At 43.4% G+C, this 24043-nt stretch overlaps 7 protein-coding genes across 15 annotated transcripts; 3 read left to right on the forward strand and 4 right to left on the reverse strand.

The window, feature by feature from the left end:
- Positions 1-151: 151 nt before the first annotated feature.
- Positions 152-9474, reverse strand: LOC115632397 (protein LSM14 homolog B). 5 transcript variants are annotated; one of them, XM_030529531.1, is made up of 7 exons: positions 9375-9474; positions 4112-4600; positions 3109-3644; positions 2835-3038; positions 1989-2218; positions 1548-1927; positions 152-1244 (listed from the first exon to the last, which is right to left on the reverse strand). In XM_030529531.1, exons 2-7 carry the CDS (start codon positions 4473-4475, stop codon positions 1237-1239), a joined length of 1722 nt encoding a protein of 573 aa, XP_030385391.1. In that variant the 5' UTR covers positions 4476-4600; positions 9375-9474; the 3' UTR covers positions 152-1236. The 5 variants fall into 5 exon arrangements, with proteins under 5 accessions (XP_030385391.1, XP_030385390.1, XP_030385389.1 ...); XM_030529530.1 differs by lacking the exon at positions 9375-9474 and adding an exon at positions 5283-5849 and having other exon boundaries at positions 2835-3035; positions 3109-3632; XM_030529529.1 differs by lacking the exon at positions 9375-9474 and adding an exon at positions 5283-5849 and having other exon boundaries at positions 3109-3632.
- On the forward strand, positions 5990-13065 carry LOC115632396 (citron Rho-interacting kinase). Its single transcript, XM_030529526.1, has 6 exons — positions 5990-6704; positions 6772-7016; positions 7082-7432; positions 7526-8908; positions 9582-11280; positions 11348-13065. Exons 1-6 carry the CDS (start codon positions 6437-6439, stop codon positions 12967-12969), a joined length of 5568 nt encoding a protein of 1855 aa, XP_030385386.1. The 5' UTR covers positions 5990-6436; the 3' UTR covers positions 12970-13065.
- On the forward strand, positions 13066-16854 carry LOC115632399 (zinc finger protein 235). Its single transcript, XM_030529533.1, has 2 exons — positions 13066-13809; positions 15242-16854. The coding sequence occupies exons 1-2, from the start codon at positions 13375-13377 to the stop codon at positions 16220-16222; spliced, it is 1416 nt and encodes a 471-aa protein (XP_030385393.1). The 5' UTR covers positions 13066-13374; the 3' UTR covers positions 16223-16854.
- Positions 16855-16993: 139 nt separating this feature from the next.
- On the reverse strand, positions 16994-18159 carry LOC115632402 (ubiquitin-conjugating enzyme E2 C). The gene is made up of 2 exons (XM_030529537.1): positions 17866-18159; positions 16994-17783 (listed from the first exon to the last, which is right to left on the reverse strand). Exons 1-2 carry the CDS (start codon positions 17973-17975, stop codon positions 17354-17356), a joined length of 540 nt encoding a protein of 179 aa, XP_030385397.1. The 5' UTR covers positions 17976-18159; the 3' UTR covers positions 16994-17353.
- Positions 18160-18286: 127 nt separating this feature from the next.
- LOC115632400 (EARP-interacting protein homolog) lies at positions 18287-19622 on the forward strand. The gene is made up of 2 exons (XM_030529534.1): positions 18287-18505; positions 18570-19622. The coding sequence occupies exons 1-2, from the start codon at positions 18335-18337 to the stop codon at positions 19545-19547; spliced, it is 1149 nt and encodes a 382-aa protein (XP_030385394.1). The 5' UTR covers positions 18287-18334; the 3' UTR covers positions 19548-19622.
- On the reverse strand, positions 19452-20381 carry LOC115632401 (kxDL motif-containing protein CG10681). 2 transcript variants are annotated; one of them, XM_030529535.1, is made up of 3 exons: positions 20176-20381; positions 19633-20120; positions 19452-19540 (listed from the first exon to the last, which is right to left on the reverse strand). In XM_030529535.1, the coding sequence occupies exons 1-3, from the start codon at positions 20352-20354 to the stop codon at positions 19506-19508; spliced, it is 702 nt and encodes a 233-aa protein (XP_030385395.1). In that variant the 5' UTR covers positions 20355-20381; the 3' UTR covers positions 19452-19505. The 2 variants fall into 2 exon arrangements, with proteins under 2 accessions (XP_030385395.1, XP_030385396.1); XM_030529536.1 differs by having other exon boundaries at positions 19537-20120.
- A 636-nt stretch (positions 20382-21017) lies between these two features.
- LOC115632454 (BTB/POZ domain-containing protein 10) lies at positions 21018-23476 on the reverse strand. 4 transcript variants are annotated; one of them, XM_030529608.1, is made up of 7 exons: positions 23345-23476; positions 22796-22996; positions 22274-22725; positions 21940-22137; positions 21764-21873; positions 21499-21706; positions 21018-21419 (listed from the first exon to the last, which is right to left on the reverse strand). In XM_030529608.1, the coding sequence occupies exons 2-7, from the start codon at positions 22960-22962 to the stop codon at positions 21166-21168; spliced, it is 1389 nt and encodes a 462-aa protein (XP_030385468.1). In that variant the 5' UTR covers positions 22963-22996; positions 23345-23476; the 3' UTR covers positions 21018-21165. The 4 variants fall into 4 exon arrangements, with proteins under 4 accessions (XP_030385468.1, XP_030385466.1, XP_030385467.1 ...); XM_030529606.1 differs by having other exon boundaries at positions 23236-23447; XM_030529607.1 differs by having other exon boundaries at positions 23114-23446.
- Between the last annotated feature and the right edge of the window lie 567 nt (positions 23477-24043).

Here is a 24043-nt window from a genome sequence, read left to right on the forward strand (position 1 = left end):
ACTTTCGTGTTATAGTTCTTCTTCCAGTTCTTAATTGTGCTTACAAATTTAAACTACAATTTTAATTACAGCTAATAAAATGAAGAATTTCGAACAATTGCGCTTTAATTCGTTTTGTTTTTGTTTGCTATGGACAGTAAAATTCTGAGAATTTCAATTTGAAATTACACACACACTTTATTAATCATTATCATTAAATTTAAATCTTAATCTTTTTTGTATACGCCAGTTTTCTTGGGTTTTGTTTTGTTTTTGTTTTCCTCACATGCCCACCACTCTCTCCTGGACTTGTGTACAAATTTTGTTAAGCCTTTTTACAAATTTTTCGCCTTTTGATATATGTATGTATGTATAAACAGTGCTGCTGCTATTTACGTTTTATATATATTTTCTTTCATTTTCTTTTGTTTGCTTCAGCTTTAAAAAGTCCTTAAAAATTAAATTTAAATGCTAGTAAAACGCTTTGAATTTGTTGTTGTTGTTGTTGCTGTCGTTATTGTTGTTGTAGTCGCTACGCCCAAGGCAACGCGTGAGCGCACACACACAGGTAAATACAAAACGTACATACATACATACAAAGATGCAAATTTGCAAATATGTATGCTCAACTAGGGCACAAGCTGGCCTTTTCTTGTTTTCTTTTCTTTTCTTTTTAAGACATAAACATATGTATAGGTATGTATGATTATTAATTACGTTCGTTTTATTTGATAGGGGGAATTCATTCAATGGTTTGTATAATTTCTCGTGTACTTCATTTGCGACTCCTCTAATATTGGCTTTGTATGCAACTTTTGTAGACTTATCTTAATATATTTCTTCACATTTATTATACTAAATATATAAAGAGGTGTGTTTGTGTGTGTGTGTGTAGACTAATGCGCTTTTTCTTATCATTCGGCACCATTTACACAAAATCTATCCTATGGTTAACCGAAGGTCTACACATTGGGGGGCGTGGCTGGCGGCGATTGCGCGCAGGACGTCATAAGCGTATTACAACACAAGTAAAATTATACAGTTATATATTTATATGCTTTAAGATCCATAACTCGAAATTCCTGATGATAAGAGCGCGTTTGTCGTCGATCGGTCGGATAGGTCGGTCGGTCGGTTGGTTGATTTGTTGATTGATTTTTGCTTTCCGTTAGTAATTAGCGATGCGATGAGTAGGACAGTTTTTATTTTTGCTTTCATGCTTGTTGTTTAAAGTGGTAACGGACCACTCGTGGGGCATTATTGAGCTGTTAACATGATAGAAAAAAATTAATTAATTTAATTGAATTTAAATATCAAAATGATCTTTCCCGATTATACCGAGGGCTAACTTGTAAGCTCGTTTGTTACTATTTGATGGTGGTTGTTACTGCAAAAAGAATACTACTGCATCTTTCCCCAACACCATGCATTGATTGCAATTCTTTAATACATAAGGCTACTTACTATATATTCTACATAGTCCGAATGACAAAAATAAATTCTTTCAACTTAAAAGGAACGAACAAGACTTAAAATATACGACTAAGAAAATTCAGTTAAGCACTCACCAACGGCCGCCACTTGTTGCGTCTGCTCCGGCAGCATTGGCGTCGCTGTCTTCGTTGATGTCGCATTGCCAGTAGTAGCGGAATCCGTGTTGTTGGTGGCAGTGGCACCTGACGCATTGTTAGCTGCCTTTAACGCGGCGGCTGTGTTACTATTGGCATTACCATTACCATTGGTCACAGTATTCTGGCCGCGATTGCCACCGCCGCCGATGCCTCCATTGTTGTTCCGATTGTTGCTGCGATTGCGATAGTTGCCGCCACCCATGCGGTAGTTGTTGCGGTTGTAACCAGCATTACCGTAGCCAGAGTTCATGCCTCCGTTGCCACCTCCACCGCCCATGGTATTGCTGGTGTTATAGTAGTGGTTGCGTCCGCGATATCTGCAAGGTGTGAAATAATTAGAATACTAATCAACAAAAGACAAAGGAAATTTTTCCTTACCCGCCACGACGTGTCGAGGACACACCAAAGGTCTCCGTATTTAATTTGCGCTCCTGACGCCAATCATTCTTCTTGTTCTTGCTGCGATCCTGGGCAGCCTCGCATGAGATGTTGTCGAAGAATGATTTTGTCTTATCGTAGCCAACATGCACATCCTCATCCTCGGGTTCGTGCTCACCAGCGCCGGTCTCATTGCCAGAATCGTCTTTCTTATCTGTTTCACCATTCAACTGTGAACACAACGAACAAACAAAGAGTTAATGAATAAACATCAGGTAAGGAATCAGTCGATGTACATTTAAATGTGCCTATTAATGTTGTCGATATGGGATAGATGAAGTGTTAACTAATGTTTGAATTAGAACACTATAAATTATGACCTACCTCCATTTCTAATCTTATATATATAAAAGCTTAGTTAGCATGCATTCTAACGGAGTTTAAAAGTGTTTATTATATTCAAAAACACCTGATTATTTTTAATAGCAATATATCGCATTAGTTAACATTGGATATAATCAATTCCCTCTATGATCCAGAAAAATAAACAAGTCACAAGCAAGTCACAGGACTTCAAAAGATAGAGCCCTTCTATCCGAGATCGAAATTTCTACAAGTGTTAAAGTATTGTTTGTGTGTATGATTGTGTGTGTTGATACCGTAATTAAGCAAATGAGAATCCAAATTGATAATATTGTTACTTTTACTGTTATCCAAAAGGTTATTGAGGTATTTTATTGATCAACGGTGATGGTGGTGATGCACACTTATGGGACAAACACTGAGATGCCACAGGACAAAGACACGGGTGAAATCAGACAGAGCAAATGAAAACAAAACGTATACCTGCTCAGTATTGGTTGTTGTTGTAGATGTTGTTGTAGTAGTTGTTGTGGTTTTGTTGTTGGGTTCATCGCCCACCTTGAGTTTAGTCAGCTGTGAGCGGAGCTCCTCAAATTTATTGTTGGCCTGCTCAAAATCGAAATCACCCTCGAATTTAATCTTGTTACGAGGTTTATTTTGATTAGCCGACTGCGGACGAAAGCCCTGCTACAGAGGACAAGAGTTATGAGGTATTAGTACAGTATGGTCGGATAGAAAGGAATCACATAATCCTTACTTGATTTGAGCGCATGGGACCGCGGCCACCCATGCCTCGATTACGTATCATCATGTTGTTGGGATTCTGTGAACCACCACGATGCATATTCCAGGCGTTGTTGCCACCGCCGCCTCCGCCACCACCTCCTCCACCGACACCGCCGCGCTGTTGCATACCTCCGCCACCTCCGCGATTGCGCTGATTGTTATAATTGTTGTAGTTTTGCTCCATTTGGCGACCCGAGTCACGTCGATCACGCTGCTGCTGATGTTGCTGCTGTTGTTGTGGGTGATTGTAGAAGTCGTTGCTATGATTGTTACGTTGCTGAGGCATGTGGTTTGGTCCACCACGCTGCTGTTGTTGCTGTCCCTGCTGATGGTTCTGACGCTTATGTCCAGCATCGCGCCCATTACCACCATTGCCTCCACCCCCTCCGAGTGCATTTTGCTGCTGTTGCTGCATCTGCTGTTGTGGGGCCAACTCGGCCGTGGGACTAATCAGGCTAATGGGCGTCGTTGAACGCGAGGCACCGGCAAGCATTTCTAAAACAGAAACTTTGCGTATAGACAAAGCATATGCATATACATGCATTAGTGTGTGTTTGTGTGAATGTGTATGATACGTGATGGTGTTATACTTATCCTATTCTTTTTTAAATCACCACAAAAAGTTAAACGTTAAATTTACCTATTTATATACAAGTATAATAACTTAAAATGCAGAAATTATCCGTTTCGATAAAGCTTCAGTTTTCGACTGAATATTTTAATTCAAAAAGGTATCGTTTTATAGCCTGATGTTTGACGTGTAAAGTTAGGCAAAATAGATGACCCTGTTTCCTTTACAAATAACGAAATCTAACTATGCATATTGAATGAATCTTATATTGTTGAACTACGTTAAACGTTGTGTATATTTTATAGCTGGAAAACTCACCCTAATTAGTTTTAAAGTAGTGATACGATATTTATGCTTCGGAAAGGTGATGATCGTGTGCTAGATGGTTCATTAAGAAACTTACTTGGTTGTTTCTGCTGTTGCTGCTGCGACTTTGGCTGCTGCTGATTGCCAGTCATGTGCATAAAGGGGCCTACGCTGCCCGGTGCTCCTGCACCCGGCGCCAATGAGCTGGCACCGCCAGCATTGCCAGTCATGCTGGCCAGACCTGCTGCACCCAGACCAAAGGGATTTCCATATCCACCACCACCTGGTGCGCCAGGAGCAGCACCTCCCATCGATGGAGGAGCTCCATGCTGTTGCTGCTGTTGTTGCTGCTGCTGCGGCGCATTCATGCTGTTGGGCATAGGAAAATGCGGCGGCATAGCCTGGGGCGGTCCATTCTGCAGCTGCGCCTGCATTATTGCTGGATCAGTGTGATGGGGCATTGTATGGTTGTTTACCACGCGAATATCCTTAATGTCCGAGCCGCGGAATAGAATATAATCGTAAATTTGCGATTGCGGCGCAATTTGGAATTGGGTTTCTCGGTCCTCTGTCCCAAAGGAACGCACTGCATGGTAGAGGGAAGGGGGTAGAAGAAAGCATAGAAGAGTATTAGTTTAAGGTTAGGCACCAATTGGCCACAGATCTAATTTAACCTCAACAATTGAGCGGTAGAACGCATGGCGGCAACTTATTCTATTGTTTGCTCCTATTCATCCTCCTTAGGGGGGCCATGTGCCAGAAAACTGTTATCACAGACCGTTAGCTGGCGCCAAAAACGTAGCGCCGAACCATAGCCATAAAAAAAACAACAACTACGCCAACTCTGAAAGTTGTTTTTGCATTTCAAATTGCACACACATACATATGCACGTGTAATGCAACAGAAGCGCTGCTGTACACACAACCAACACATGGAAAAAACAACAACAGGCAGGCAGTCAGCCGAGGTTGTGTCGTTCAAACAGCACTGCTGCCGCCAACATGACAAACAAAAAGCATAAGTGAGAGCGAGAGCATTGAGAGCAAATTACTGTAAAAACCAAACGAAGCAGCGACAAAAAGTAACCAAAAAAAGTGAACAAAAAATTTGAAAGAAACCATTTTCTTTTGCGACATCCCCCTACACTTTAAATTACCGTTGGTGGTTACACCACTTTGCGCACATATTACGCCATGAAGATGCCAAACAGGCACCAAAGATTTGGGCCACCACAGCTACACAATATCTATATTGTCCATTTACTTACCACTGGAGAGGGCAATAGTACATTCTTGCGGGTCCACGGTGTACAATCGGCCTTCATATCTGATGTCCGCCTTCGAAATCAGGCTGATCTTCGAGCCTAACTCCGGCAAGCCCCCACTCATTGCTGCAGCTTGTAACTCACACACACGAGTGCCAAAATAAACCGAATAATAAATAAATAATTAGCGCAGTTGATTTCGAAGTTCACGACGGAAAAAGTAAATAGCAAATGAGTAAGAAGGCGACCCGTTCAGCTCACGAAAATCAAGCAAACAACTATAGCGAGCGCGACGACGACGTTAACCAGCGAATTTTTGACGAGCGAGTGTTGCGAGCGCCTTTTTGGCTCTTTTATTTCACTGCTTCCGATGTCGACGTTGAAGCACGCAATAACTTTCCAATAAAAATTTGCCGTTAAACACTCCCGAATTAGCCTTAGTGCATGTAATTGCAATTGCGCACAAATAGCAAAATATATTTGCAATGTCTATTGTGCAGCAAGGGACCAATTAAATGGCGATTTTACAAATAATCATACGCAGCAGACGTCTGCAAAACCTACCCGTCGAAAGTGCAAGAAAAAACCGAACGAGTTTACAATACCAGCGAGAACTCGTAGTGTTGTAGAATGCGCACACTCTCACGAACTGAAGTGAATGGCAGGGTTGTGGACTTAAATAATTATTACATTCGATGCTTCATTATTTTACGCTTAAATTGAAGCATTTAATTCACCGTAAAATATAAAAATATATGCTTTAAAATTGCTTGTCTAGGTCATAGCACGCACCGACGCGCAGTATTAATTCATATAAATGTATTCTTTTTCGAGTGCCGCACTGTTCAACACTGTCCCTGGGTTTGGCGTCGTAGCCGCGCTGCTTGGCATTGATATTCAAACTGAAATGTTGTGAAGTTTTTGTGTATAATTTGCTAGAATTGTTAAATATCATTTTAATATCCGTTTAAACTGAGTATAAACAAGCAGCACCCTTTGATATTCTCCTAATAATTAATAAAATTTCCCACTTACATGAAACATACGCACAGTAAAGAAAATTTCATTGGTAACAACTTGTGCCAATCGTTGCAATTCATTTAAAATTCTACTATCGCCGTGTATTTTTATGTAAATTATACTAGAATTGTTAAATAATGCCGCCCCAGCGCGACCCTATTAGCGTGCGCACAACGCGCCTAAATAACCTGATACTTGGCAAAGGAGTTAGCGTCACTCAGAAGCCAGCCTCCAGTGCCGCTTGCGTTCGACGCAGCGTTGTCCCAGTGAGCACCACAAGTGCAGCTGTTGCTGAAGCCATTTGTCGCGAAGGACTGCTGGACGCATTCTGTTTGCTCTACAATGAATGCGACAAGGAGACTTTGAAGAAGCGCGATCGCAACATTGCTGAATTTGTCAATAAATGTACGTAAATATTATCCTATAACAACATATAAGTTTGGCAGCTAACTAGGACCTATCCTGCCTGCAGTTCGTCCCATTGTTGAAGAGACACGCCAGCTGCGCGTCAATGTCGAAGACTTTTCGGTCAAGGCACTTATCGGCAAGGGCTACTTTGGAACTGTGCATCTAGTGGTGGAACGTCAAACATCCGATGTGTATGCCTTGAAGAAAATTAAGAAATCCGTGGTGACCACATCTCAAGTCAAGGAAGAACGCGACATAATGTCGCGACGCAACTCCGAGTGGCTGACAAGTCTGCAATACGCATTCCAGGTGAGAGATGGAAGGATCCCCAGTATGTAGTCCTTTCTACTTTAATTGCTTATTCCCAATTATAGGACAATGATAACTTGTATCTGGTCATGGAGTATCTGCCAGGCGGGGATCTACTAAGCTTAATGTCACGCCATGGTCCTTTTGACGAGGATCTTGCACGCTTCTATCTTGCTGAATTAACCCTGGCCTTGCATTCGCTGCATTCCATGGGTTATGTCCATCGTGACATCAAGCCAGAAAACATTTTAATTGATCGCTTTGGTCACATCAAGCTGGCTGACTTTGGTAATGCCGCAGCTCTAGATCGAGACGGCCACGTGCTCAGTCTGTCCCCGGTGGGCACACCAGACTATATTGCTCCAGAGCTGCTGCAGACAATCTCCACCTACAAGCTTTGCAAATCGATGCATGATGTGAGTGTAGCTGTATGTTTGGAAATCTATACCTTGCCCTTGTGCGTGTAACTTACACCCAAACGACCAAATCCCCTATATTTGTATTTATAGGTCAGCTGCGATTACTGGTCTATGGGAATCATTGGCTACGAGCTTATTTGCGAGATAACGCCGTTTCACGAGGAAAACGTGCACGCGACATATTCCAAAATACTGACGCATTGTGACGACAGCACACTTAAGGAGCTGATCTCTTTTCCCAGCGATCTTAAGATATCAAGCAATTTCAAGCACCTAATAGAATCTCTGGTCACAAATCCAACGAATCGTCTCAGCTATGAGCAGATCTGTAAGCATCCCTTCTTCGACAGCATTCAATGGAGCACACTGCGCTCCCAGGTCCCACCTATTATACCCACCGTTAAATCGGACGATGATACCTCAAACTTTGAGGATGGTACGCGCAACAAAGCGCGTCGCGAGTATATGGCCAAAAAGTCACTGACAACTAACATGAAGTCCCATGACTTCAGTGGCAAGGATTTGCCCTTTATTGGCTACAGCTTTGTACACATGGATAAACAAGGTGGAGGTAGTATTGATGATTTGGATGAGCCACGAGCAACTAAGATGCACGAAAAGCTAAAGGACCTGCAGCAAAAGCTAAAGGCGCGCAGTGATGAGATTACCCAGCTTAAACAGGATCTTCTGCGGGCTCAGCAGGCACTAAAGCAGACCGATAATAAATCGCAAGTTTTGCAGGATGCTAAGGTGGAGATCAGGAAGCTGCAGCAGATAATTAAAGAGAAGACCATGGAGCTGGCCACCTGCAAGACCCAAATCAAAACGCTGCAAAGCTCGGCCAAAATTGACGAGGACATGTGGTCGAAAAAGGAAGCCACAATTACCGATCTTTTGCGTCTCAATCGGCAAAAGTATGAAGAGGCAAAGATCGCATCCGAGCAGCGCTATGAGAAACAGCTGGCCGAAAAGAAACACGAGTTGGCCTGCATTGCGCAAAAGCTGGATGCTCGAGATCTGGAGTTCAATGCCAAGAACGATGAGTGTAAGCATTTGGCAGACAAGCTGAATAACTACAAGGAGTTGATGAAGCAGCTCAAGGATCAGGCCCAAAAGGTCCAGAAGAGCTATGAGCAGCAGCAAAATCAACTAACTGAGTCCTACGAGCAGAAGTTGTCGGATCTGCAGCAAAAGCTGCGCCAATCCCAGGACACCAACAGACGTATGACCCTTGAGCTGCACGATGTGCGCACTGAACTAACTGAATCTATTTGCACTGGAAAATCGACGCAAGAGGCAAAAAACGCCACGGAGCGTAATATCGAGGATATACTCAGGCGTCTGAACCGCGAGATAACCGCAAACAATGAGCTCCACGCCTCGAATGCCGCGTTGGAAGCGCAGTTACAGCATCACCAGAAATTAGTATTAGAGGCGCAAACCGAATGCCAGCGTTTGGAACGCGAACTGCAGGTGGGTTCCCTATTTTAGAGTCCTATTATAAAATGCACAGTGCCAAATGCTCAGTAAATTGAACAGCTGTAGTATATCGTCTTTGGTGGGAGAGTGAAGGGAGTGCATCTAGAAGGCCTGCTTGGTCTATCCAAGAACTGAACGATTTTATAATATATTTGCACTCCTTGTTCAGGATATAGGATTCATTAAAAACTTTCTCTACATAACTAATCAATTACTTATGAAGTCCTGTGTATAGCTTTGAAAGCGTTTTAAAACGAACGGACTTGAATGGACAGCGTAATAGACAGAATGTAGAGAGAACTCTGTGGGCCTGTCGCACATCCTTAACATTTTAAAAGACCAGATCTATATAAAAACAGTTACTTATGAAGTGAAGTAAAATAATTGGAAGCTTATTAGGGCGGACGGACACAAGATTACTCAAAAAAAAAAATACTTTAAAAAATAATGTCAAACTCACCTCAATAAACCATTAAAAATATCCCCAAACACGCTTCACATCCAACTCGTGCGTCCAAAATGCGTTAAGTTTGGTAAATTGGAGAAGAAAATAGCTTTTAATTCAGAATCCAACTAAAATTTATACGAACGCCAAGTAGAATTTGGATTTACTGCTCATGGCATGCTTTGATTGATTGAACTACTTTTCATGTTATATTTTTTCCAGCTTGCCCAGTGTCGAAACAACATTGCTGAATCCTCATTGACTTCGGATGCTTCGCCGTATGAAACAGCGCCTGGATCGTTGACGGAACTACGGGCTATCGAGGATCAACTTCGAGCCGACTTAGAGGTGGCCAAGGAGGGCGAAAGCGTGCAAAAGGTGCGCGCAGATCAGTTGCAGGCCCTGGTCACGAAGTTAGAGGAAATGCTGGAACGCTTCAACGAGCAGAGTCTGTCGCCAACCAAACCGCATCCGGCACCACGCAACGGCAACAGTGCCGTGGGCGATATGCTAGAGCGTCAGAACGAGAAGCTGGAGGACAAATTGGCCGCCGTGCGGGAGCAGATGATTGTAGAGCGACAGGCGGCTCGCACAGCAAACCTATCGCTGTGGAAGGTTGAAAAACAACTGGAGGAGTCCTTGGCTGAGAAGAAACTCCTCTCGCGTCGCATGGAACTGACCGAGGGTCGTGTGAAGAAGGCGCAGGATGAGCGTGAGGAGGCGCAACGTGTGCTGAAATCCGCACAGGAGGAGACACGCCTACGTGAGGCTCGCATTGAGGAGCTCAAGGAGGAGCTGGCTGCCAGCAAGCGCGACGTTCTCAAGGAGCATCGCATGTGGGAAAAATCCGAACAGGAGCGCATGAAGTGCAAGTCGGAGCTCATCGAGCATCTGGCCAATGTGCATAAGCTGGAGGAGCGTGCAACAGAGCTGCGCCAAAAACTGCATCAGGCCCAGCAGCGGTGCGACGGCCTCCAGCTGGAGCAGAAGCGTTTACAGCGTGAACTTCAGGAGGAACGCGAACGCAGTGCCACAGCCGGCGATAGTAAAAGTGCATTGCAGTCTGAGCTGAAGCAGTTAAAGGAGAACTTTGAACGACTGAAGTACGCCTGCAGCCTGACAGATGATCAACTAACAGAAGTGGAGGCCATGCTGGAGACCGAACAGCAGCGCAACAAGACGCAGCAGACCCAACTGGACGCCTGTCATGCCAAGCTGCGGGAGCGGAACGATCAATTGGCGCAGCTGCGTAAAGATTTCGCCGAACAGGAGTCGGGCAGACGTGTGGCCGAGCAACGCAAGCAGGTTCTCACTGTGGAGCTGGAGGAACTGAAGCTGAATATTCAGGAACTGCAAAAGAAATTGATTGCACAGCAAGGTCAACTGGTCGAGCAAACCAATGCTCTGTTTGGGGTGCAAGAGAGTGCGGAACTGCTTGGTGGCCAGAATGCCAATTATCAGGCGCAAAACACCGAGCTGGAGCGTGAGCTGTTCAGTCTGAAGGAGGAGAATGCACGCATTCTTAGCGATCTTTTCCATCGCAAAGAGGAGCTTAATGGCGTGCAAGCCGAGCTCAAAGAGCAGCTCTCGAACATTGCTGATCTGCACGATGAAATCGACGAACTACAGGAGATGTTGACGGAGAAGGAACAATTTTATGTACAACGCGATATTAAAGCGGAGGCAACGCTTGCGCAACATAAGAAACTCATTGACTATCTTCAGCTTAAAGTGGAGGATTTGTCCGCCAAAAAGAAGAAAACTCTTGCTGATAAAATCTTTGGTTCGAGCAGCAGCACCAAAGAGAACATCTCCCCCAATGACGTAGAGTCCTCCATATTGTATCGAGCGCTCAAGGAGGAACTCAGACGCGAACAAAAACTGTCCAAGGCCCTGCAGGAGCAGCTTGACCAACTGAATGGTACGTTGGAATCAGCTCAATTAGTTCAGCTTCAAAAATTAATCCCTCATATTTCTCTCCCTTTAAGGCACCGCCATTTTACGCTCGCCACGCAAATCAACCGTATCCAGCAGCGAGAACAGAGGAGCAGAGGAGCCTAAGCAGCGACCCGTCAGCATAGCCGCTATTCCACGCTCTCCAAGCAAGAAGCACCAGTCGACGGTCAAACGCGCCACCAGCCAAGTGCTGGAATCAAAGACCAGCAAGGCCCACAAATTGCACAACCAGGAGACCAAAGGCGATCAGCCGTTGGAGAAATCTCATCATCGCTTTGAGCTGGCACTGCAGGAGTCCAAAAAGGATGCGGTCGATTGCCTGGTCTGTGAGCAGCCTATAATAGTCGGCTCTCCCTATTGGCGCTGCAAGGAATGCAAGAGTGTGGCCCATCGAAAGTGTAGAGGCGATGTGACGGCCACCTGCGGCCACAAACCTACAGCTCCACCAGCAGACGAGATTAGTATCACGCCAAGCCACAGCAGCAGTCTGGATACGATCGATAATTTAACGAACAATGGCTCGGGCGGCGACTACGCGGGCACATTAATTTACAATGCCAGCATGGACGATCCCCTCGAGGTGAACTGCGCCTTCGAGGTGGCCGAAAAGCTCTTGTTGCTAGGCTGCAACAAAGGACTTTATGCATACCATGTGGATGGCAAGCGGCTGCTACACATAGCCGGCATCGAGTCGGTGAGTTTTGTATCCATTTCACAGCGTCTGGCCAAGGCCATCATGGTAGGCGGCGCAGGAGAGAAGCTGTACCAGTGCGACTATCGTCAGTTGGAGTCGCGCTGTCAGAGTACGAGTGCCTGTCATAAGCCAGCGTTGGAGACTTGCGTCATTGAGCTGCCGTTGGCGAATCGCACAGCCACTGAGAAATGGAAGCTGGTGCAGATTTCCAACGAATCTGAGAATGCTTTAGACTCGGTGGCCATTGCCGCCACCTCGATGCGCATTGTCATCCTGAAGTACGATCTGAAGCTGCACAAATTCAAGCCTGTACGGGCCTTGGACACCGCCACGCCGGTCACCTCAATTTTCTACACACGCCACTCGGCCATTGTGAGTTCGGACAAGTTTTACGAGATTGACTTGGATAACTATGCGGCCGAGGAGTTCATCGACCTGGCCGACAAATCGCTCCAGCACACATCCAATTGCCAGCCCTTTGTGGCAGTACGCATCTCGCGCCAGGAATATCTGCTTTGCTTTGCTGAGTGTGGCGTTTTTGTCGATGAGTTTGGCTGTCGCTCACGTCCCTACGACTTGAACTGGGTATATGCCCCCACCGGCTTTATGTACCGCGAGCCCTTCCTTTATGTTGCTCACTACCAATACGTGCAGATAATACGGTTGCATCGCTCGTATAGTAAGGAGCTGGCCAAAGGACACAATGGCGATGGAGAGCGCAATGAGACTCCGGATCTGCAGCGCGTCTATTTAGCTCAGTATATGCCGACACTATTAGCCAACAGCGGCGAGACGAATCTTTATGCCTTGTCCATAGACCAGGAGCCGGGGACACAGCAGATATTCTATTTCGATGCGTTGCGGGCGTTTAAAAATAAATTGAATATCTCCATAGAGACAATTTCGTCGGTGGCCACTTCGGTGACACTTGGATCTTTTATGACAACGGACAGTGTGTAAATCTAAAGAGATTTCACTTTTTCCTGCTTTTATTTAATCATAAATTTAAATGTATTGCACTTTTAATTCAAAAATAAATGTACTTTTTGTACCACATACGCTCATATTAAAGCTTAGGTGTCCGTTACGCGCCAAACTCAAGATGGGAACTCTGCACATGCTACACCCTGTGTCAGCGTAACAGTTATTATTTTTGTATTGTGAGGAAGAAGCAGCATCATTGCCTACAGCTTTTATCTTGAAGCGCAGTAAAAAGCCCGAAAATATGTCTTGTCTAACCCCTCAGACAAGGGGGAGGGTTGAAGTTGTTGTTGCGACAGGGCATTGTAGTAGTTGGGCACGGTACTAGACTAAATTGTCGTAATTGATTTCAATTCATCCCCGCATGTGTAAGTCTTACGTACGATGTTTAAATCAAAACATAAAAGATGGGTGCGCACCGCGGCGGCTGATTCAACACAGAGCATTGGAACCGGTAAAATGTCGATGTGTCGCGCTTGCCTGTGCCTCCTTCCTAGTCCTTCTGATGCAGCGCACGACTTGCACAGCGAAAAGGACCTTGCCTTAAAGTTTTTGGCTTGCACAGGACGTGGTGTCGACGCCTTGCTGCCGCTCCAGGACGAGGCCACCCAGGTGGTGCTCAAATACATTTGCGAGAGTTGCTATCAATTGGTACAACAATTCCATAATTTTCAACGGATGTGCGAAGAGTCCTTGCTGAACTTCGAGAAGCTGCTGCTAGAGGCAAGTCCTCGCCGTAAGGATAATGAGCCGCTGTTAGAAAAGCACACCAAGGACGCAGACGATGTTATTCCAACGCCAAAGGAAATCAAAAATATCGTAAGTTTCAAAATGTGTGCAGCTAAATAGCTGTAAATTAGCGTGGGGGCGTGTGTGTGAAGCGAAATACAATCTTATCACCTATAAAGCGCTCAAGTGGTTGCCGAGCAACGCTTGCATTGGATACGGAAGACAAAACGTACACACACACACTCACTAAACGATTCTGGTGTGGCGTGAGAACCTACAGAACAAACATGTGCTTAAACGTAAACAATAAAAGCTCAATTCTATACGGATCTGTAGTTGTGTGTGTGTGTGCACCATACGTATGTAATAAATTATGTATGTGTGTGTGTGTGTGAATTAATTTCGTCCCAGCGTTTTGAATGGGCCCCGCGAGTTTTTAAAACTGGAATATTGCAGCATCAAAGTTAAATGACTTCGGCAAATAAAAATATTCTTAGTATTTAAAAACCATAAAGAACTGGCGATTAAAATTATATAAGGAAATAAAAGAGCATCAAAAACAAACGTAAACAAATGAGTAACAACAATCTGCACCGAAGCCATATATCCTCCTACATGCAAGGTCATGGTATACCCTTACTGTGTTCTTACTATCTAATCTTTAATATGAAATCATTTTCTATTTATTTTGGATTTGGTCACAATTCGCGTGCCACAAGTGCAATACCATTATAAATGTGAAAACTGCTTCCAGTATCTATAAAAATTGTTTTAATCAAAAAATATTTTTAAAAAAATTGTTATAGTAATCTGACATGATTTTTGATCGTTACGTCAGCCTGATCGTGAATACATAGATATCTATGTACATATGGATATGCTTTTTTAAAAAGTGATCTAGCATTTTTATTTATGGGTGTTACAAACTTAAAATAGTAATTAATATAGTATGACTCTAAATTTACAAAAACATCGCTAATTCAAAAACATCCATATTGTATATTAAATGGAAAATATATAAAGAATATAGACACAATATATTTAAAATAAAAAATTAATCCCAAACTTTAAATGCAAATTGAATGCTTCAGTAATGATACAGGTACCATTACAGTTATAACCGCTGGTACAGTTAATAACACCAGCTGTTCAATTATGTTATCTTTCACAATGAAGCAAATTTTATATTCTAGTTATTCGATGCTTATCTTTGAACTTTCACTAAAAAAATAAATGTTGAGTTAAATCGGGTGGAGTGGATCCATTTACGATCAGTACACTTGCTTCATATCGAAAAAAGATTAATAAAGTCTTAAAGCTTTGCCTTGAAGCTGGTGCTCTTTTTTTGTTCCGCTACCTACTTTTCAAATCCAAATATTCAATCATTGGAAAAGCTACCAATAAATTGTTACTTTTCTGATATTTCTGATGTATTTCGATTGTGATTTCGAATGCTTTTGGTTAAAATAATTAACTAATATTAATTAACTAATATCAAAGTTATCGTTGGTCTTCATTACAGGAAGAAGTTTACATAGTAGAAGATGAGTCCACCAAACAGGAACAGGCGGAGCACTTTCTCGCGTCACAAAGTGAGGAGAAGGTATCGCCACCATCTCCACATGTGATTGTGGCTTTGAAACGCCGTCGTGGTCAGCGCCGCACCCTTTCCTGCAACCTTTGCCCGCAACGCTTCTACAAAGCTAATCTTCTAGAGGCGCATATGAAGGAGCACAGAGGAGAGAAGCCGTACACCTGTGTTCATTGCGGGAAGGCCTATGCGCGTTCCAATTTGTTACGTTCGCACCTGCAAGAGGTTCATATTCGCCTGAAGGCCAGCTATCCTTGTCCGCATCCGAATTGTAATAAAATGTACAGAGCAATCCGAAGTTTGAAATATCACATAAATCAGCAGCACGGTGGCCGACAATCGTCCTCTGCCGCAGATGTGGACCTCAACTGCTCCCTCTACATATGCGACAAATGCGGAAAATCCTATGGCAGCCAGGGCCACCTCACGCGTCACCAGTGGGTACATGTTGGCAAGCACGAGCGCCCCTTCGAGTGCAACCATTGCGCCCAGCGTTTCTACACTAAGCAGTTCCTGGCCGATCACCTGGTGCGTCGCCACAGCTCAGCGTATATCCAGAGGTGTAAGAAATGTGGTCGAATCTTCCCTTCTTGCGACGATCTGGCCAACCACATGAAGGAGTTACACGCTTCAGCGACCCCGAATATCTGGAAATGTGATACCTGCCACAAAAGCTTCAGCACTCGCAGCAATTTGCGTTGCCACCAACGGGTAGTCCACGCTTGCGTGCGTCCTCATAGCTGCAGCTTCTGTCCGGCGAAGTTCGGCAAGCGTCAGTGCTTGGAGCACCACGAAATGCGCCATACGGGCGAGCGGGCATTCAAGTGTTTGGCCTGCAAACGGGCCTTTATTCAGAAGGGGGCTTATCAACGGCACATGCGGGCGCATAAGAAAGAGAAGCTGCGGGTCTGAAATACTCAGAATAGCTAGAACAGCTTTTAGCCTAATCAAAATTGGGTACCTATTAGATAAGAATCAGACCGTTTATTGTTGGGCATAACAAGTTTGTTAGTTGTTTAGTTATCATATATAGACAGCTTCTTATAACTGCCGTAGAGGGTCGATACAAGAATGCCTAATGGTTTATCAAAAGCCCCAGAATTAGCTTTCTTCTGTCGTTTAGTATAGTGAAGGTTGATGAAGAGAATTATGTCATTCGTAGTACAACAAATTCTGTTACGTGTACAATTGGATATTAAAATGAAAATTCTATAAAGTTCTGACACCCGAAAAACCAATAGTCAAGAAATTGCTTCCATACGATCAGATCACCTTATAGATATAGGCTGTTAAAAATATATATGCGAGGATCGACATATTTTAAATTCCCTATTAGAATTGCTACTCAAATTTGGTCTTTTTTACATATATATTTTTCAATAACTTCAAGCCAACACACTTGTTACAATTTAAAATTACTTTTGAATTACATACTTAAAAATTTTTACGAGTTGCGATTAGATTAGAACGGGCGCCGCATGCGACTTATATTTGCATATGAGTAGTGTTTGATGAAGGAAGTGGGCGAAGGGTTTATGCAGGGAGATGCTGGGAGAGGAGGCTACAATAAAATTAGCTAACATTTGCATATGGGCGGGTGGGTGTTGGTTGGGTGGATGGGGGAACAGTCGCCGCACAATCGCTCGAAATCAGTACAAAACTTATGACATACAAATGATTACATATTTAAAGAATTATTTTATAAAGTAAAAAACAATTAACTAAAATTTATACTTAAGCTTAAAGAAACAGACAGTTCTAAAATTACATACCAGTATCATCATTGAAAGTGTTTTAATAAATTTTTTAAAGAATAATAATTGAAAAGTCAGATCATCGGTGACACTACGACGACGACGATTGGATGAAGTCTGTAGAATTTTCATAAGCTAACAGCTAATACCGTGCAAAGGTGTGTGTGTGGTATAGTGTAGTGTGGTGCGGAGTGGATGAGTGGAGGTGCTTGCACTTTACATGAATATGGGACGAGAGTTAGCGACTGCCACTGCCACCTATTGCCTATATGTCTACAAGTCTATATACTTAGGTATCCTTGTGCTTTTCGTAGAAGGCATCCAGGTATTTTTTGTACTCCTTTTGATCGTTCCACATCATGGCGGCCTGAGCATTTAGTGGACTTTCGTTGTTTGGCTCGCCGAGCAATGACTGTATAGACAGCAGAATGGTGCGCACATCGTACAGAGCGGACCACTTGTCTTTCAGTATGTCCAAACAAATAGCGCCTTGCAGATCGACGTTTGGGTGAAAGCACGGCGTCAGGAACTTAACTACGGGTGCGGCATAAGGATACGAATTTGGGAAATCCAGCGACAGGCGATAGGTTTGTGCCGCATACACTGTGTTGGTGGGTCCGGCTATGGTGCCCACCCATTTGAAGATGTTCTCCCCGTCAGGAAACGCTGATATACCCTTTTCATTGGCCATCATCAGATTCATGAGTTCTTTATGCAGTCTATGTGTGGGACACAAACAAACACGGAAACAATACAAAAATATGTAAATCATTGCACTGTACATTTTGGAAAGCTGCTTACCTTTTGCTCACGGCATGATTGTCTTTTATGGGCAGAGAGTCATCGTTGTGTTTGACGCTGCTGCTGCCGCCAGCGCCTCCGCTCTGTTCGGGGCTTATGTTTTGTGCCATCTCGTGCGTGTGCGTGTTATGGAATTTAGTAACTATTGACTGCTAAACGTTGAATTAATTATACTGCAATGCAATTTTGTTGGTCAGAATACGATACGACGTCTGGTATTGTTCTGTACAATACTTTTTTCACTTTTTGTGTGCTATGCGATGTTGTTTGACAGACGGCTAGATATTCGATATTTACGTTAATACAAAATGGAAGGAACAAAAATTGAGCGTGCGCAGGGTTGCATTTCGTTGCGCAGATGACTGCCGTCATTCGTAAGAGTGCGAACGGGACGGAACCACAAACATTGAGCTGCTAAACTGTGCTATCGGAATGCTATCGCAATCGAAGTCCTGCACAGTCGTTTGATATGGATGAAAACGGTTTAATTTATGGGTTGGAATTGCAGGCTCGTGCGTTAACTCCTCAGTATGGTGAATGCAATGAGGTACGTTTTTTTATAGCCACGAACTCGCTGAAGCCCACAAACCAAGTCCACCTGCTTCAGTACAATGAGGAGCAAGGCAACATACAGTCCAAGGTATACACATCGGACATACATATGTATGGACTATATTTTTGAATATTCTGACGTTTCATTTTAGATTTTCGAGCATGCCTTGGGTGAGGTATGGAAGCTCAACAGCTGTCCAAACGACGCACGTTTGTTAGCATCTGTATACAATGTACAAAACGGGGCACAGGTGTTGACACAAGCAGCTTTGCTGACGTTACCCCAGAATTTGGATAGTGATGAAAACGAGCAGATAAAAAGTGAATACATTCCCTGGGCGCAGGTGGAGAAATTGGATACTGGGCGGTTGGGTGAGCGCGTGAAGACCATTGAATTCCATCCCAGTCAAGAGCAGACAATGGGTTGCGTGATCGACAATAAGTTGGCAATCATGCAGCGTGCCGAATCTTCAACACGTGTGGTGGCTGAAGTGAGTAGTACGGGTTCGAGTACGAAGCACATGTCGCCTTTCACCACTGGCAAGTGGTCACATCATCACCAGGGGCACCAATTTCTGGCACTGCACGACTGCAGCGTGCGGGCCTACGATGTGCGTGATGTTCAGCACTGTGCCTGGTCGATCGAAGAAGCGCACGGTCAGCTAGTGCGCGACGTGGACTGCAATCCGAACAAACAGTGTCACCTAGCCACAGGTGGGGACGATGGTTATCTCAAGGTCTGGGACTGCCGTATGCCGAAGGCGCCGGTTTTCGCCCGTAGTGATCATTCGCATTGGGTGTGGTCCGTCCGTTTCAACACATTCCACGACCAGCTGATCCTCTCCAGCTCGAGTGATTGCAAGGTGCTGCTTACCTGTGCCGGATCGGTAAGTTCAGAAGCTGAGGGGACTAGTGCGAGTGGTTTGGAAAGCACAATCTCGGCTGGCATGGACGACCGCCGCAAATTGTTTTTGGATGGCTTGCTACAAACGTTCGATCAACACGAAGATTCGGTTTATTGTGTGGAGTGGAGTAATGTGGATCCATGGATTTTTGCATCGCTTAGCTATGACGGGCGAGTTATAATCTCAAAGGTGCCCAAGCAGTACAAATACCAGATTATCTTTTAAAACAATATATTAACATACATACATAAATAGTATAAATAGTGCTTATAAATAAACCGATCATATTTGAAAATTTAAGCTAACTAACCTGTATCCTCGGATGTGCAATCAGACGAGTCATTGGGATTGGCAGTCTCAATGGAACACACTCGTTTGATCAGCTCATTCTCTATGGGTGGCTGTCCATTATCGATCGCCTCCTCCATTTGCACATACTCAATGGTGGCGTTGCTCTTTTTGGTTTCTGATATAGGCGGAATCACTGCTGCAGGCTTAATAGATGTACTGCAACCAGAACTAGTCCCCGCACCCGCTGTCATCGCTTCCGTTTCGTCCTCCGCTTCTTCGGCAAGGCTACTGCGCTGGGGCTGCGCTTCTGCGTACTCGGCTGGATATTGGTGTTGAAGTTTTTGTTTGATTACACGTATCTTGCGGAATATGTACTCGAGATCCTTCTTCATTTCGTTTAATAGCTTGACATGCCTTTTAAAGTCTTCGTTAGCTGTCCGCAGACGGTTCTGCGATAGTGAGTTGCAATTTAGGAGCATTTCGTTGGTTTTTTCGAAACGTTGTAGCCTGGTTAAATCGAAATTATTAAAAACTCTAATGTATACATCCTTCACATAATCACATCTGCTTCTGTGCCCGTATCATGGTCTCCACATCCCCCTGGTTAACCATTCCTGCTAACCCCTGAATGAAAGACTCGGCAGCTGTATAGGCGGCAAATCCCTCGAATGATTCAAGTTCTGGCGTCGCATCGGCGTCATCTTGGGCCATGCCACCGTTGCTCCCGCTGTTATCCGTCATATTCAAAGAATCAACGGCTCAAGCCGTCAATTGCAACAAAATGTTGCGTTTGTGATTATCAAAACAAGGGAAAATAATGTGGAGATGGGATACAAGCGATTGTATTTCGTGAAGAAAGCTCGATAGCTGTAAAACAAAGGCTGCCAACTTTTGCACAACGAAAGTCTTTTGTAACTAATAACTGTTTAAACGAAAATATCTTAAACAAATGTCGAAAAATTACTTGCATAATTTCGAGCAGATATTTGTTATATTGAAAAAAACAAGCTGGCTTCAGTTTTAAAACATTCGTTTGTTTTATAATTTCCCTCAGTGCCGCAGATATAATTTAATTTACCAACACTGGGGTATAGTGGGGCAATGTCAACAATACACTTAATAAATTTTAAAATTACAGTTATTGCTTTCATGAGCGAAAAGGGACGGTCTTAAAGATGATCGATTGCCTTATAAATAAATTACTTTACCTGAACCGGAACATCATAAGCACGTTACTCTACTTCGTCCATAAAATCAGACAATAATTCCCTTAAGCAAATTTATATTATGTTGATAGTCATAGCGTCGACCTTAAAAATAACAATTAATAATATTAATAGTTTAGCCGCCGACGACCCATCCATCAAAACGGTGATGATAAATAATGAATAAAATGTTGTGGGGTATGTGGATGTCTCATTATATGATGCGACATTATTCGATAGTGGCTTTTCTTTTATTGCTTATAAAAATGTATGAAAAAAGTATATAAAGTGTCTTGTGCGTGCTGCAATCTTGGCAGTGTACCGCTTTCGCCCTATTTTTTGCGCTCTCATACATGTTCGTCGGCCAACCCGGCAGTGCCTGGAACGACAGCGTGATCCAGCTCGTTAAGCATTACAAGACCGCCAGCGGCTTCGTCCACTGCCACAACTGCGACAGCAGCAATTGCACCAACACCGCCAGCCATTCCTGCAGCACCGGCTCCGACGATTTCAGGTGCGACTTGTGCCACAATGCCTATGTCAGCGTTATTTCCTTGCGGGTTTGCAATCGCTATAGGTGGTGCTGGTATGGGGTTTCCACCTGTAAGAGAAACAGGATTCCATATATAAGAGGCTTCGTCTTAAGCCATAGCCCATGCGAATTGGGCGTAACAGCGTACTTGCGTCCAACTCCAAGGGCGGATCGGCATTCGCTTCGGCGAGATTGGTAACAGACTTTGACTTAACGCACTGAAAGTCCACATGGCGACTCTTGGCTTCCTCCTTTTCCCACGACATATGTATAAAGGGCCGTTGAACGTAACTATAAATGACCTCAGCGCGTCCACCAGGACGACGGCGAACCTTCTCCTTGTGCGTTGGATAGCCCTAGTTTGTACAGTTTCAATGTTATTTTGTAATAATAATAGCAATAATATAAATTACTTCAATGCCGCAGCGAATCTTCTTTAAGCCCCGGTCCTTCATCACTTGCTTGGCCACATCGCGGTTCTCAATGTATTTGAAGAAACGATGCATGGCAGTGCTGTGCACAGCTATGGATAGAGATGTTATATTAGACTTAATTTGTTAATTGTAACCGCAGGCAGATATTTGCTTACTCTGGCAGTACTCCTCGCCCATTTGTGGGGGGAACTCCTCGTCCCAATCAACCATGTCGTCATCTAGCAACACAACAACATGGCACTCGCGATCTCCGCGCTGTGCGGAAGCGACCATTAATGGTAGTATGAGATCTGCCAGAAATACCTCGAACTGCAATCGCGCACCCTCGTTGCTCAGCTCGTGAAGCAGGCCTCCTTTTTATTGTAGGAAAAGTAACAGAATCGTAAGCGTACGAAAATGAAGGTACAAAAAAGAAGAAAGCAGATGGCGCAACTAAGAGGGGCCCTTAAGTGGAGGCCGCAGCAGCAGCAATAGTAATAGTTTACTCACTTAGATTCTGACAGCGCACTGTAGTGGCGTCGAACGGAATCAGCAGATAGTCGCAGGCTTCCTTCAGCTCTGGCACTGATACAGTCGGCGGACACTTGATCAGACCGCTCTTGTAGTATTCGAGTATGGCGCGAAAGACGAGATGAGAGATGCCATCGGCCACTTCGTACTCACCCCGCTCATTCGGATGCACAAACTGAAAGCCGGTACCGAACATGGTGCCCAGCATGGTGTTGGGATGTGCGGTGAGCAGCGACTGTTCGATTGTAAAACGCACTCCGTCCACCAGCATTGAGATACGTTCGGGGGGCACCACACGTGCCGCGGCGGCAGCAGCAGCTGCACTACTAGTGGATGCGCTTGGACCGCCAGCCGTTGCCTTTTCATGTTTTGGTATCGCTCCACCACTCATGTTAGGTTTGTTGTGCGACCTTTGCATATACGTGCTGCTTCTACGAAGTTAATTAAAGAATTAGTAATTTCTTAAAATAGGTTACTATGGTAAATTGTTATTGTACTGACCTATTACGATTCTTTAGTATGCGTCGCCTTCGTTCCTCTGCCGCCTCAATACTCTCCTCACTGCTGTCACTATAAGAGTCCTGCTGCTGTTTCTGCTTGCTACCTGGGTTGCCGCTGCTATTGTTGTTGTTGCTACTACTACTATTTCCGGAATTGGGAGTTGACATTTTTCGAGATTGCGCTATAGTTACGATTTGTTTGCTGATTACGAAATAAAAAGGATAATATATTAAATTTATTTAATAATATATTTATTACAATACGTGAATCCGTAAATGTCAGTTAGAAATTTATATCAGTTAAAAAAAAAAAACTTACTTTACAGCCATCTATAAGAATAACATTTTATACTGTAAGAGCTCTACAAACAGCTTTTTTAATCATTTCAATTCATCTGACCAACACTTCAATATCAGTTGTATGTGTTTGTGTGTACGTACATAAACACTGCACGTAGGAGCGAACGATTGTCTGTCATTCGCCAATCCTTACTGTTCTAGCTTGCAGAATGCCATTGTAATCTGGCAAAGCGAGATTATCCGGACTTACTTAACGATGCCAAAAAACTCGTGCGATTACCACTTAAATTTTGTTACGCCAAAATAAATGTGAAACGACAAATGTTTACTATTATTTTATTTTGTGTAAATTCACTGTCTTTTTTCGTCTATGTCTAGTGCATTCTAAATTAGTGGTGTAAGAAATACACAATAACCTTACATCGTAGCTATCGATGTTTAAAATATATTGGCATATCGATAGTTAAAAAAGTAAACGAAACTAAAATTATATTTCACTTATAATTTATGGATATTTGATCTTTACATTAAAAGATTATTAATTTACGAGGAGCCTGAAATTTAAGATTTAAATTGTAATTATATCAAATTTGTAACGTTATATTGAAGATATGATATATTTGATATGATATTATTGGGACCTATCTATCTGGAAAGTAAAATTATATTTCTCATTTAATTTATAAATCTGATCTTTACGTGAAAAGATTATAAATAAAGGAGACGCCTTAAAAATTAAGACTTTAATTGTAATTATATCAAATTTGTAACTTTATATTGAAAATATAAAATTATTGGGACCTATCAAGTTAGATCTTTTGTGTAAAGACCTTACAAGTTTGCGTTACATCTACATAATATAATATACACATAAGACTCATCTGATTGATCTCTTTGAAAAAATCAAAATTATGGAAGGAGTAGTGATTCAAACCGGCAGATAGACATT

Source organism: Scaptodrosophila lebanonensis, unplaced genomic scaffold (assembly GCF_003285725.1).
Source record: "Scaptodrosophila lebanonensis strain 11010-0011.00,11010-0021.00 unplaced genomic scaffold, SlebRS2 tig00001415-arrow-pilon, whole genome shotgun sequence".
In the NCBI taxonomy this organism is placed as follows: domain Eukaryota; kingdom Metazoa; phylum Arthropoda; class Insecta; order Diptera; family Drosophilidae; genus Scaptodrosophila; species Scaptodrosophila lebanonensis.

Coding starts and splice junctions, on each gene's coding strand:
- LOC115632397 (XM_030529527.1), bottom strand. CDS start 5,403: ATGAGTGGGGGCTTGCCGGAGTTAGGCTCGAAGATCAGCCTGATTTCG. Junction 3,645..4,111: donor GCAACAGCAGAAACAACCAA/GTAAGTTTCTTA, acceptor CTATACGCAAAG/TTTCTGTTTTAGAAATGCTT. Junction 1,928..1,988: donor TCCTCGACACGTCGTGGCGG/GTAAGGAAAAAT, acceptor CACACCTTGCAG/ATATCGCGGACGCAACCACT.
- LOC115632399 (XM_030529533.1), top strand. CDS start 13,375: ATGTTTAAATCAAAACATAAAAGATGGGTGCGCACCGCGGCGGCTGAT. Junction 13,810..15,241: donor CAAAGGAAATCAAAAATATC/GTAAGTTTCAAA, acceptor TCTTCATTACAG/GAAGAAGTTTACATAGTAGA.
- LOC115632454 (XM_030529606.1), bottom strand. CDS start 23,273: ATGACAGACAATCGTTCGCTCCTACGTGCAGTGTTTAT. Junction 22,726..22,795: donor ATACTAAAGAATCGTAATAG/GTCAGTACAATA, acceptor TTAACTTCGTAG/AAGCAGCACGTATATGCAAA. Junction 22,138..22,273: donor AGTGCGCTGTCAGAATCTAA/GTGAGTAAACTA, acceptor TACAATAAAAAG/GAGGCCTGCTTCACGAGCTG.
- LOC115632401 (XM_030529535.1), bottom strand. CDS start 20,354: ATGACGGATAACAGCGGGAGCAACGGTGGCATGGCCCAAGATGACGCC. Junction 20,121..20,175: donor ATACGGGCACAGAAGCAGAT/GTGATTATGTGA, acceptor CGATTTAACCAG/GCTACAACGTTTCGAAAAAA. Junction 19,541..19,632: donor TTGCACATCCGAGGATACAG/GTTAGTTAGCTT, acceptor TTGTTTTAAAAG/ATAATCTGGTATTTGTACTG.
- LOC115632396 (XM_030529526.1), top strand. CDS start 6,437: ATGCCGCCCCAGCGCGACCCTATTAGCGTGCGCACAACGCGCCTAAAT. Junction 7,433..7,525: donor TTTGCAAATCGATGCATGAT/GTGAGTGTAGCT, acceptor TTGTATTTATAG/GTCAGCTGCGATTACTGGTC. Junction 8,909..9,581: donor GTTTGGAACGCGAACTGCAG/GTGGGTTCCCTA, acceptor TATTTTTTCCAG/CTTGCCCAGTGTCGAAACAA.
- LOC115632400 (XM_030529534.1), top strand. CDS start 18,335: ATGGATGAAAACGGTTTAATTTATGGGTTGGAATTGCAGGCTCGTGCG. Junction 18,506..18,569: donor AAGGCAACATACAGTCCAAG/GTATACACATCG, acceptor GTTTCATTTTAG/ATTTTCGAGCATGCCTTGGG.
- LOC115632402 (XM_030529537.1), bottom strand. CDS start 17,975: ATGGCACAAAACATAAGCCCCGAACAGAGCGGAGGCGCTGGCGGCAGC. Junction 17,784..17,865: donor AATCATGCCGTGAGCAAAAG/GTAAGCAGCTTT, acceptor TCCCACACATAG/ACTGCATAAAGAACTCATGA.